The sequence below is a fragment of the Varanus komodoensis genome, unplaced genomic scaffold, assembly GCF_004798865.1.
Source record: "Varanus komodoensis strain SLA01 unplaced genomic scaffold, ASM479886v1 scaffold45, whole genome shotgun sequence".
Classification (NCBI taxonomy): Eukaryota; Metazoa; Chordata; class Lepidosauria; order Squamata; family Varanidae; genus Varanus; species Varanus komodoensis.
The window spans coordinates 2,961,068-2,973,784 of record NW_025336011.1 but is presented as its reverse complement, the minus strand read 5'-3'; the positions used below and the strand labels follow the sequence as shown (position 1 = coordinate 2,973,784).

At 43.6% G+C, this 12,717-nt stretch overlaps 1 protein-coding gene across 1 annotated transcript in view; it reads left to right on the top strand.

Moving 5' to 3' along the window:
• The first annotated feature begins 1,255 nt into the window (after window positions 1-1,255).
• Window positions 1,256-12,717, top strand: part of TTLL6 (tubulin tyrosine ligase like 6) — a 31,593-nt gene continuing 20,131 nt past the window's right edge. Inside the window, exons 1-8 of the mRNA XM_044444656.1 lie at window positions 1,256-1,288; window positions 1,786-1,904; window positions 2,006-2,136; window positions 3,489-3,645; window positions 5,998-6,141; window positions 7,820-7,905; window positions 9,770-9,995; window positions 11,950-12,131. Of these exons, the coding sequence (XP_044300591.1) occupies window positions 1,803-1,904; window positions 2,006-2,136; window positions 3,489-3,645; window positions 5,998-6,141; window positions 7,820-7,905; window positions 9,770-9,995; window positions 11,950-12,131 (1,028 nt within the window). The 5' untranslated portion in view covers window positions 1,256-1,288; window positions 1,786-1,802. The remainder of the gene's footprint in view (window positions 1,289-1,785; window positions 1,905-2,005; window positions 2,137-3,488; window positions 3,646-5,997; window positions 6,142-7,819; window positions 7,906-9,769; window positions 9,996-11,949; window positions 12,132-12,717) is intronic.

Sequence of the window (12,717 nt, the reverse complement as noted above, 5' to 3'; positions counted from 1 at the left end):
TTAGTATGCTGTTTTCCCCCAGTTTATGCTTGGAGTGGCCCATAGGAAGAGAACACACACTATCAGTATACAGGTACAACAAAAACCATATAGTGGTTTGAGTGCTGGGCAGGGACTTGGCAGGTCCGGGTTCTAGTCCCTACTCGGACATGAAGCTCACTGGGTATCTCTGGACCCGTCACTGACTCTCAGCCTAACCTACCTCACTGGGTTCTTGTGAAGAGAACATGGAGAAAAAGCAGGGGATTTTATAAGCTGCCTGACCACCATGGAAATGTGGGCATCCAGGTTCAAGGCTAGGTACAGTTAATATGTAAACCAGTTAGAGTCAAACTCTTATCAGAGCAGCGGAAATCAGAGGTGCATGCATCTTGATCGACATCCGGAGTATCAGAGAACAAGCTCACATTCTCAGTTCCACCAATTCTCCTCTATGACAATTTTGCCCAACTGAGCTCTGAAACCAGAAATAAGACCAGCTGGGGAGAAGAAGCCTGGGCATAATGTTGCAGGCAAGAATCAAAGAGTCAGTGTGGTGTCGTGGTTAAGAGCACAGGACTGTGACTGAGGTGACCTGGGTTCTAGTTCCTGCTCAGCCATGGAGCTCACTGGGTGACTTAGAGCCAGTCACAGACTCTCAGCCCAACCTACCTTACAGGGGTGTTGTTATGAAGAGATTGTTTTAAGACTGAGAGGAGGAGGAGGAAGAGAATGATGTAAGCCTTTTGTTCTTGGTTTTTTTGAAAGGCAGGACATAAATCCAATAAATAAATGAATAAAATCTAGATGCACAGGGAGAGCTAGCCACTCTTTCCACCTGCTAATTCTCTCTCACAAATGCTATGCCCCACTTCTGTGTTAATTCAGCAGATGTGGGTTTGGGATCATACCTTTGCTAAGGCAATGTGTTGTTGTGCCCTCTGAAAGATGTTTCCTATCTTTATAAATGCTTTTAATAGAACATTAGGTAGCCATATTAATTTTTATACTACTTCCCATGAGGTACATATTGTGGCCGAAACAGAGCATGTACCAAGGCCCTTCAGTGTGAGTTAATGACTGAGATGGGATTCAAACAGGCTATCCAGTATCCAAGTCTAGTACTTCATCCATGCTTGGATGGGATAGAGGCAAATGCTTCGCTCTTAGAATGTAGATCCAGAAGATTCTTGGCTTTTTCACAGTAAAACCATGAATTGGTTTTGCCTGTCTGCCTCTGTCTTTCTTCTTCCCATTATATTTTCCAGATGACTAGTCATAAATCTGACCAACTGCAAATACGAGAGTGGTAAGTACTCTTTATTTTGTCCACAAACTGTAAAAGAGGGAGTTGGCCTTATTTCTGAGCCAGTTCTTGTAAACAGTGAGAAAAATTCAGTTTGCATTAGAGGGCGACTTATATTTCTCTTCATTCTGAATAGAATGTTGAGAAGCCAGACTTTTAGATTCTGGATTATAGGATCGCAGAAGGAAATAAGGTTTGGAAACTGGAAGGTATGGTTAAAGCACACACACATGCACACATTAGGTATCATTATTTAGAGTAGCAATTTAAATATCCGAATCTTTCAGAGGAACTAAAAAATGTTGGTCAACTCTAGCTTTGCACCTTCCAGGCTCAAGTAAGTGATAATTCATTGCGTCAATTACATGGAATGAAGAATATGCAAGTTAGACCACTGCACTTACGATGTGTCTCTGGAAGGTGACCAAGTTCCCTCAGTTCCCCTCCTGGTCCTTTCTGTGTAAATGTTGATGTGCCGTGTCTCTCCTCCTCTGATGCAGTACGGCGGGCTGCAGTGATGTGTGGCCTCCGGGAGGCGAGTGAGCTGGATGACTGGACCCTGTACTGGACAGATTATTCTGTCTCGCTGGATCGGGTGATGGAAATGAAAAGTTACCAGGTACTGTTGTCACTCTGAAGCATCTACCTGTTTATATTCCCGAAAAAAGATCTGGATGCTTAAGTAGCACTTAGAAATTTGTCTTTAACCTCCTTTTTTAGAAAATAAATCATTTCCCTGGGATGTCTGAAATCTGTAGGAAGGACCTTCTGGCCAGGAACATGGGCAGGATGCTCAAACTTTTCCCCAAGGAGTTTAACTTCTTTCCCAGGACCTGGTGTCTTCCTGCTGAGTGAGTCTTACTGAAATGCTTACTTTTGAATGCTTCCTCTTCATCATTGCATAGATGCAGAAAGTGGGCAGAAAAGCTGGTGGGCAGAGAGTTGTGAGGATGCAGGGAAGGATGTCTTTCCTACAAATGTTCAGATATTCATTTTGCTGTCCTGCGATGGCTGGATCAGGCACTGCATTCGGTTAAACTAAGGGTCAATCCAAAAACAAGGGAATAAACAGGTAGCAGTCAAAGGCATGTTTTTACAGGCAATAGGGTGAGTTCCAAAAGAAACGTGTAGGTAGCCAGGGTAAAAATACATATAGTAGTCAGGTACAGTAGATAGTCCAAAAAGCAGAATCAAGCAGGAGTCCAAGATTATTAGAACATGGAGCAAGGTCAGAGATACAAGTCCTCAGAGCTGGTAGAAGACACTGAGATTTTCTGCATGCGACATTTACTGTGCATTTGTGATTCCTTGCAGTTGTTTGCCAGCTAAATGACTACACCCTCCTCCAGTTTTGCTTCCACAGCACTCTTCCCCTTTTGTTAGAACAGGGAAACGGGGTATTATGCTAGAAGAAGGAAAACAGTGTTCCCCTTGTGTTTTGGAGCAGTTGCACTACAGCACAGCTTTACCTGGAGGCTGTGCAGCAGAAAAGCAGGAAGGGAAGAGCTCTTTGTGTAGAGCATGGATCTCCGTGTTGCAACAAAACCAAAAGTAGATACAGCAATTATGTAGAAAAGCCCATTTGTTTCCAGCAGAGGCTAGACTGGCACGGTAGGCTCATAATTGCCAGACCTGCCTGACCCCCACCCAGGGCTCAGCTGCAGGTTGTTACAGGCCTTACCCCCAAGAGTCCCTTCCCCTTGAGGGATCCTCTGTTCTGTCCTTTTCAAAGGCACCTACCAGGCTGCCTCTTGAGGTGATGGCACTGAGGGACTAGCTGGTTTCCCAGCCTCTGCCTCCCAGCTCCCTGTGACGGTTGAACCACGGCCATCTCCCCTGAGGGCCAGGCTCTCTGAGCTCACCTGTCATGGCTGCCTCCTTGCTGTTGGTCCTCTCTGGGACCTTTAGCTCCCTCTCAGATAATTCCTCCTGTGCGGTGTGACAATTTTACAAGTTTTTTGTGGTGGGAATGCTATCATATCATACCATTAATTATCTGTAATGGTATGGTATGATAGGGCCTGTCTAGAGGGTAGCATAGGCCTCTGAATCTCTCTGTCTGTTTAGTCTGTGTCTAGTGTGATGATGGCAACAGAGCTACTTTCCATTACCATCCCTAGTTTATCTTGGCCTGCAGGTATGCCTCTGTTCGATTTTATGCCAAATAAGAATCTCTTTTTGCTTTCCTCCTCGTGTCTGTCAGCTATGGAGAATTGCAGTCCTTTGGCAGATCCAAAAAGCATAAGACTTACATCTGCAAACCAGATTCTGGCTGTCAAGGCAAAGGCATTTTCATCACAAGAACTGTAAAAGATATCAAACCTGGAGAGGACATGATCTGCCAGCTCTATATCTCAAAGGTAGCTCCTTGATTTTGACTGAAAATAGGCTGCCTGAGTTCCCTGGGCTGAGGCTGAGCTGTGGCAGTTTTGCAGATGTTCACAAGCATTCGCTACAGAAGGGGAAAGATCAGTCAGGCAAAGAATATTGATGGCTGGTGCAGGATTGCATATTATGCTAACACACCCAGCAAATAAGCCATTGTGGGCTAATTGTCTGCAGAACAATCCAGTGCACAACTGACAGGTGACTGAGCTTGCCATGGGTTGTTCACCCCCATTTTTTCATTCCTCCAGTGGGTTCTGGCACATATCCCAGGGGAATTGGTGTTAGAGCTGATCCTATCTCCTTGGATCCTCCTGCAATCACTACTCTTTTCATTCCCTGGATCCCACCCCCCCCCCACCTGCCTGGGATCTGTAGTAACTGCAGCAGTAACTTCTTCAAAATGGAGCCATGAAAAGTGGCAGGGAGTTAATCTCTTCCCAGTGTAGCTGCAGATCTGGGGAGTAGCTGAAAAGATGGAAGACACTAAGAAGCATCAGTACCACACTTAAAAGTGGCAGGATAGTATTGCCAAGGAGGAGATATTGTGCTCCCACTTCTGCTGCATTTTCTCCTCCCCGCTCCCAACCAAGTAACCACTGACTAGTGTGGAAAACCACAATACAGTTAGTGTCCTGGGTTCAGACAATACTCTATCATGGGCAGGAACAACCATCCAACAGACCATGGATTCTCTTGTTCCCAAAAGTAAATCACCCCACAGAATGTCCTTCACTTCTGGACAATGTGACATTACACCATAGTTTGCTACCCATGGTGGTTGTTGTGTCAAGTGAACCCAGTTAGAGTGAGGGAAGCTGTTGGACTTGGGACAGGGGACCATATAGCACCCAGATACAAGAGCAGCTGCATGCTGTCGGTGCAATACTAAGGAATTGGGGGCAGGAAAGGAACTTGGAATATGGGGCTCAGGAAGAAAGGGGGTGAGGGAAGGGAGGACAGTAGGCAACAGGTTATGAAGTAAGAACCACAGGATAAGTGGAATAGGATAAGGATGCTGATGAGGAATGCCCTGGGTTGTGAAAGGACTTACAGGCCAGAAGGTAAGTTGGTCAGAGAAGTAAGGAATTCGAGTGTCATCTGGAATACTGTGTCCTGTTAAGAGCATAGGGAGAGCCACACTGGATCAGACCTCTCTTGTCAGGCATTCTGTTTGCATGGTGGCCAGCCACCAGTTTGGTCTGATCCAGTGTGGCTCTCCCTGTGATCTTGTGTGGGATCACACAAACTGGGTGTAAGTGCAGCAACACCTCCCACCCAAGTTCCCCAGGAAGTGCCTCTGTTGCTGGATCTAGCTGTAGCCATCAGGACCGGTAGGCACTGATAGTCTTATCTCCATGAATTTGTCCAGTCCCCTTTAGATTTGACCCAGCTGGTGTCCATCCCAGCAATTTCATGGTTTAACCATGTGCTGTGTGAAGAAGTGCTTTCTTTTATCCATCCTGAAACTTTCACCAATCAGCTTGAGAGAATGAAGCCATCTGAGGTCTAGTATTACGAGAGACTAGAAAACATTAGGATGAAGATAAAGTGCTCAAATGAGGGCAATGAAAATGGTCAGTGGGATGGAAAACAAGGCCTCCGAGGAAAGATTGAAGGAAATAGATATGTCTAGCCTAGAGAAGGAAAAAACCAAGTGTGGGTAAGTTAACACTCTTCATATACCTGAAGGGCTGTTCTATGGTGCTGTCTAAGAGGGCAGGACAAGATCTAATGGACTTAAGTTACAGGAGGGTGTATTTTAGTTGAAGATTAGAAGAAATTACTTACCAGAAAGGACAATTCAGCAATGGAACAAATGACCCACGGGAGGGATTTTCCTTACTGGAGGTCTTCCAAGAGATACTGAACTTCCATCTTCTGAGGATGCACGAATGCTGGTTTTCCTGCATTAAGCACAGGGCTGGGTGGGATGGCCTGCAAGGAGTCTTCTAACTCTGTGCATATTGGAAAAATCAGTTCTTACTTGGTACTTCCAGAAAAAGCATGCATGGACTTTGGCAAACCAGCAGGGCTTCAGTAGTAGAAGCAGCCACTGAAAGCCCTCTTCTGTGTGCACCCGTCCAGTGTGAACATGGTGCACAGTGGGATTGAGTACGGGGCATTTTGAATCAGTAAAGGCACCCAACAGGGCCCTGTAAGATGTGGAGAGCCAATTTAGACATGTGGATCACTGTCCAGGAAGTCAATGGAAGTCCTGGAACACAGATATAGTGGCTTGCATGTGGTTTTCTAGGCAATGTTTCACTCTTCAGATGTAGCAACCCATATGGTGTTAATGTCAACATTTATCGTCTTTTCCTAAGCCATTTATTATTGATGGGTTCAAGTTTGATCTCCGGGTTTATGTGCTGGTGACATCGTGCGATCCCCTACGAGTGTTTGTCTATAAGGAGGGTCTGGCACGCTTTGCAACGTCTGCTTACTCAGACCCATCACACAGCAATTTGGTGAGTAATGGGAGGATCCTGTCGACATAAACTGGCATGCTAGAATATTGACAGGTTTCCGTTCATGCCAGGCCATTCCTCTAGTACTGGGATAGGGCGCTTCTGGCCTATATTACCACTATTCTCTCAACATTGACTATATGGACGAACTCTAACAGGATGAATGAGCAAGCTCAAGAATGAATGAGCAAGCGTTATAGCAGCTCGTCTGCCACCAAAGGTGTGTGTTGACATGTGTGCTGCTCATGCCACCGGTGTGGGAAATGGAGGAGGAATTGGGAAGGATTTTGTGAAGCATTCCTTCCTCTAGAATTACAGTGTTGCCTGCAGTGATGCCACGGTTTTGTTGGTTAGCATCCGAAGTAAGGATCAACATAAGGATGGTCACAGGTCAGGAGGTAGAGAATAGCCAGTTCTGTGAAGCTCAAAACTCCTACAGTAACCTAAAGCTGGGCTTTGCCTGATTTGTGTCTTATACTTTTGGGGCTCTACACAGCAGTCTCCATCATCTGGGCCAAATTTTTCTACCTGAGGTATTTATTGTGTTCTTATCATGGTTGTTTGTTGGATTCTTTAGATGAAGTAGGCCCTCTAGTTTTGTTTGCTTGTAAACTCTACTTTCAGCATTTTATTATTATCTTTTTTTGAGCAGAGAAAGTGGAGTATTATTTCAATGGCAAAAGAAAGCACTGCTTCCACTTACGTGTTTGCACTGTTCTGCTATACCATCACACTAGCTAGAGGTTATATACAGAAAAGGAGGAAAGGAAATCTGAGCCCTAGTGCTCAGGTTTCAATTCTGCAACAAAACAAAACAAAAGTAGTGGAATTACATTTGACAGCCACATCTTAGAAAAGCCTTAAAATTATTGAATTGTTCTGATTCTTTAGTAAGGATTTTTTAAAGACAAAAATATCTTTAGGAGAATGCTATTTAGAACGGTAAAATAGTAGAGAAAAGGGGATGCATAACTATCCCCTTGCCTATCCTTTTTTCTGTTCCAAATCACAGCCCCCCAGCTGCTTTCGTCCCTGCAGGGTTCCAAATGTGCCTTTGTATTCTATTATAAACTGTTGCATGAAACATGTACTTAGGTTCTAAAGGGCGCAGGGAAATCTGAATCCACAGCCAATGCCTCTGTAACGCCCAGTTGTCATGGTTTGATTAAAACAGTTTGCACTCTCATTATTTTCAGCCCAGGAAAAAAACCCCAGATAGCCATCTATGTTGCTGTGAGAGCAGGAAGTTTTGACAAATATATATTTCATCTGTTTAGTGTTGCTCTTAACACCTTGCCTTACAAAATACCCTGCATGGATCAATACATCTTTTCAGATCTGTTTCTAGAAATCTGGTATTGCTTGCATTACATAGTTTATTCTGACTGGGGAACTCAGAAAGCAGAAATATCAAGTGGTTCCCTGTCTCCATACACCCCCCTCCCCCCACACACACACCTGAGAAGTAGAAAGGAGTCACTTCTGTGTGCTGGAAATTTTACAGTCAGAATTAATTATTTAAGGAAAGTGAAGTCACAGTGATAGAAAGATAGACCTGAAATGCTTTTCACGAGGTATGGGTGCTTCTCCCACCCCCTCACCCAAGTGAAGAAGGAGCATAAGGGAGGCTGAAATCTCACAAGCCTCATAACCTGCTTGTTTGTTTAATTATTTACAGGACGACGTCTGTATGCACCTGACTAATTATTCAATTAACAAGCACAGCGCTAATTTTATACGAGATGAAGACTCTGGTAGCAAGAGGTACAGAATGTTTTCCCGAATAATCACAGCTGGGGGGATGCTGCTGGGCCCACTCTCATGAATCTTTACGGCCATTTCATACGTGTTTAGGAAACATTTCTCTAAATTCAGCTGGCACGTGGCGCATTCTCCATCATTAGGTGGAATAAATCATTTAAAAAGCTCAGATGAGTAACAGCAGGGAGTCTGGAGCAGGCGAGAAGAGCCCGGATTTATCCCCCCCTAAAGGAAATACAAATGAATTTGTTGCAAATGGAACTGCTGGATTGCAGCCCTCTGTTTTATTGTTTTTGGTGGGTGTAATTAGCCACCTCTCTAAATCTTGCGTGGAATGGTCAGTTCGATCTAATTACTGTCGCCTCCAGTTCCCGCACTCACCCCCACCCTGGCTCCTCTTGGCTTGACTGGCGATCTCTAACACTGTGTTAGGCGGCTGCTCTTCCGCAGTGTTCTGCCCACTGCGACAAAGGCTCGGTTTGCTTTGGGTACTTTTCCTTCGTATTACTGCAGTTCCCCAGTAAACGGATCAGATACCAGCAGTGCAGCCTTGATCCTGCAATGCAGAGAGGGGAGCAGGCAGTGGGGCAACTGAGTAAACAAGAGGGAGGAGGGATGTTTCCATACATCCAAGGGAAAGAGATCACTCTTGATTCCCACCCAAGCTCAGTCTCTGCCTTTGCAGCAGTAGTCCCTTACCTTGGTGAAAGATGGCTTCAAAGTTCTTTTTAAGCTTTTTGGTAAAGAGCATAAATTATAAAACTACTGCCTTTACATTAATCTATTCTGGGTTCTGCAGAAGCCTTTTGTAGTGTCCTTGCATCCTGAGGCAGTCACAAACAGTTTTATAGCATTTTAAACAGTGCCCTTAGAAATGGGAGTTCACTCCCAGCCTATGACTTTCACCACGTCTTTCTGCCAAGGTCCACGAGAGATGCAAAGTCCTTTGCATAAATTATGATATTACCCATTGCCCTATGGACTAGCCACCCTCCCAAGTGCTTCAGTTATTCTGTCAATCCATCTTTGGCTTTTAACTGTCTATGCCTGCCTACCTGTCAGACTGAATAACAGTGTGGCTCTTTTTTTTGGAAAAATACTGCGAGATCCACACTGAAGATTAGGATTTTATGATGCCATTCTTCTGTCCCATCCATGAATGTTCACAAAGGTTCTGAATGACATTTGCCATGTTCACACCATCACTAGGGAGAAGAAGCCACCATGATTTTTTTTCCATGCTCCATGCAATATACCTCAAGTTGCTGTATCACTCAGACCCAGCACAGTGTGCTGTGAGGGGCAGCTTTCGGATCACCCCAGAAGCTACAGCAACGATGAGTTCTTTGGTGCCTTGGAGCCAACTCTGCCTTGCATCTCCCTGGGTTCACATGAGATGGCAAGCCACACACCAGAAGGGGAAATAAGCAAGTCATGTAGCATGTGACTGGCTTGTGCTGGGCAAAGGGGAAGAGCTGCCATGGCTTCTTTTCTCTGGTGATGGTGCGAACCCAGCCACTCCCTTCTGTGCATAGCCCCCCATTTTTTTTCTTGTGCATTCTTCTTTAATGCAGAAAATCTGTTGAGGAGCAAAAGGAGCCACTCTGCAATGCCTTTTGATGCTAGTGCTAGAAGCCCTCTGGCTAGTAGCACCCCATAGCGGTTACAGATACACAGCCATGGATTGGTTCTCTACTGGGTCAATTCATGTGAAGCAGACGGATGGATGTGAAGCACTGCTTTTCATGCTGTTTTAGCTGATGGTTGCCACTGAGCTCTGACATCTCTGTAAAAAGAAAATCCCCTACCTTTAAATATATTGCCTCACTTTTGTTCTTTTCCCCATAACCCTTCCCCATTTTTTAAGGAAGCTGTCCACCTTCAATAAGCACATGGAGGAAAATGGTTATGAAACAAAACAGATATGGAAAGATATTGATGACGTTGTGATTAAGACCCTGGTGTCAGCCCAGCCTATCCTCAAGCATAATTATCTGACTTGCTTCCCTAACCACATCATGTGGAGTGCTTGCTTTGAAATCCTGGGGTTTGATATTTTACTGGATCGAAAACTCAAACCATGGCTGCTCGAGGTATGTGTCTCCAAGGCAAACGGTTTCTGTCTTGAACCCGGAAACGGTCGCCACTGTTTCTCTCTGCCTATCCTCTGGACGGACAGGCAACTCCTATTCCCAGGTTCCACTTTGACCCTTCCCCATTTCAGTTTGTGGCTGGCCCCAGCAATTTTGTACCCTGTGGCAATTCTTCCAATCATATGGATGCCCAGTAGAGGGCAGTAGACTACAGGAAATGTTTGTTTAAAAAAAAAAAAATCAAAGGCGCCCTTGTGCATTGGGAGGACAATCCATGGATTGAACAAACAGATAATCCAGGAGGATTAAAAACATGCACATGTAGCAAAGCGGGTCATAGCAATGGTGTATCTAGCTAGTACCTCTTTCTTCCAGCTTCTAACAGACACGCTCACAAGCAGGACAGGATGATGATAACCACACTCGTCGTCTCCATATTCTCAGTATCTGGTACACTGAAGGGCGTCCTTGCTTTAGAAATAGAGGCTTTACTCTTGGCTGTCCTGACTGGCCGCCACTGATGAACTTAGCTATACAGCGATTTAGTTCAAGCTGTTCAAGGCAGCTGTCCGCGTAACATCCCATGGCAGCTGGTTTCACAGACTAGATACACACTGGGCATAAAAGTGCTTTCCTTTCTTTACTTTCAACCTGTTTTAGCCATTGAAGTACTTTGGGTGGTATCCTATATTAATCCAACTTAAGTCCAATTCATTTCAGTGAGTCCGCTCTCAGTAGAACTAATGTTAGGCATAACTCATCATCACTTTTTTATTTATTTAGATGTCAGGTCATGCTGAGGGATCAGGAAGATGTCAGTGTTAGAAAACAATAGCATGAAGCCAAGAAAATAAAATTGCCCATTAAAATATGTACTATCATATTACATTTATAGTTTATTAAGTGCTTCACCATAATTAAATTATGTATGTCTATATCAAAGAAAATAGATTGGAAAAATGTTCCTCTTATGATTACTATAATACCATTTGATATATGCCCCAACATTTAAACAAATATCACAACTCTTCCTATTCCTCTAATTTCAGGAAAAATAAATATTTAATCATAATCTTTTAATTTCCTGTAATTTAACAGCAGACATCCTCTTTGAATGCTGCTGTTTAGTACAGTGTATCTTTCTTTGGCAGTCATGCAATTTATTTAATTAGGTGGTGAAATAGTTTATTTTGGTTCACTGTGGAAATGCTCCTTTTCAGTAAATAAAGAATATATGCATAATTACCTTTTAACATTTTCTATTTGATTATATTTGCATAGTATTTTGCACTATCTTCCATCCACAGCCTACCATTTTCCATCTGTATAAATCTCAGCTTTGTACTATACTACCTTGATAAGATTTTTATCTAATTGTAGTTCAAGGCCCAAGTCTTTTAAAATAAATGTAAATTACGGCCTGCCTGCCTACCTCTACTCATCAAAATATATTTGCAAAATCAAATTAGTGGCACTACTATTAAAAATTCTAAATAATGCAGTAAGTCCCTCACAAGAGTAAAAGGGTTACAGTTCAAATCAAGAGGCCCTCCGTGCCAACTTACTCATAGCCATGAAAAGCAAAGGTAAAAAAGTGAGATCCTTGCAAGCCACCCAGAGCAACTTGGAGGAAAGCTGGCATAACAATGCAACAATTAAATATAGTGTTTGGGGAAGATGGTAATAGTGGATTGTCATAATTGGGGAGCAGCTATTAAGGATGCCTTTCTTTTATACATTATTACTGTTGATAATTCTGGAAATCTGATCATGTTGAGAAGGCCATAGCAAGCCCTTGCACGTCCTTGCACCCTGGAAGTTTAAAACATTGGCTTCAGATTACTTCCCCTGTAAATGTGCCTTTACTTCCCCCTTTGCTATTCTAGAGCTCTCAGCAATGTTAATATATCAGTTTGTAGCAAATGCAAAAGAGCTTTGATTTCTGATATCTCAGGTGAATCATTCGCCAAGCTTCAGTACCGATTCCTGGCTGGACAAAGAAGTGAAAGACCAACTCCTGTATGACACTCTGGTCCTGATCAACTTGGGAGCATGTGATAAACGGAAAGTTTTGGAAGAAGAGAAACGGCGAGGGAGGGAGAGGCTTCTGAACCAATGCCGTAATCGAGAAGCCAGGTGTGAGCTTTCTCAATCCTTCTGCTGTTTCCTGGGACTATGTCGATTAGCTTTTTAAACCACCTGCAAAACATCTTTAATGTAATTGATTTGCCTTGTAGAGAGGTTTTTTCCTATAAAGCATACAACAAGCAAATGGCTATATTTTAATGCAACATTCATTTAGTAGCCATCTTTAAACAGGGACTGCAGAGATATATCAAAATGGATACTCACAGACAAAATGAAATTAGCAAAGCATCAGTGGCATTTAGGATAGAACTAAGCAGTATGATATATATGTGGCTGTTGCTGTAAAAGGAGCTGCTTATCTAGTCCACCCCCCGTCCATAATGTCTGGTGCAGTTTATCCACATCCCGATGTCACAACATCATGCATTTCCCCACCAAGCTCTGCATCGTTGGCTCTTGTTTTCAGCGGCTGCAGCATGTATACTGGAGCATCTAGTTCTGCCTTAGCAAGCTGCTTTTTGTATAGCAGAAGTAGCTCAGATATACCAAAGCACATCTCCAAACAGGTATGTTGGTATTTTGAAAGGGAGGACATGAGAAACGATCCGTCTGTATATGTATCAGGGAGATCATT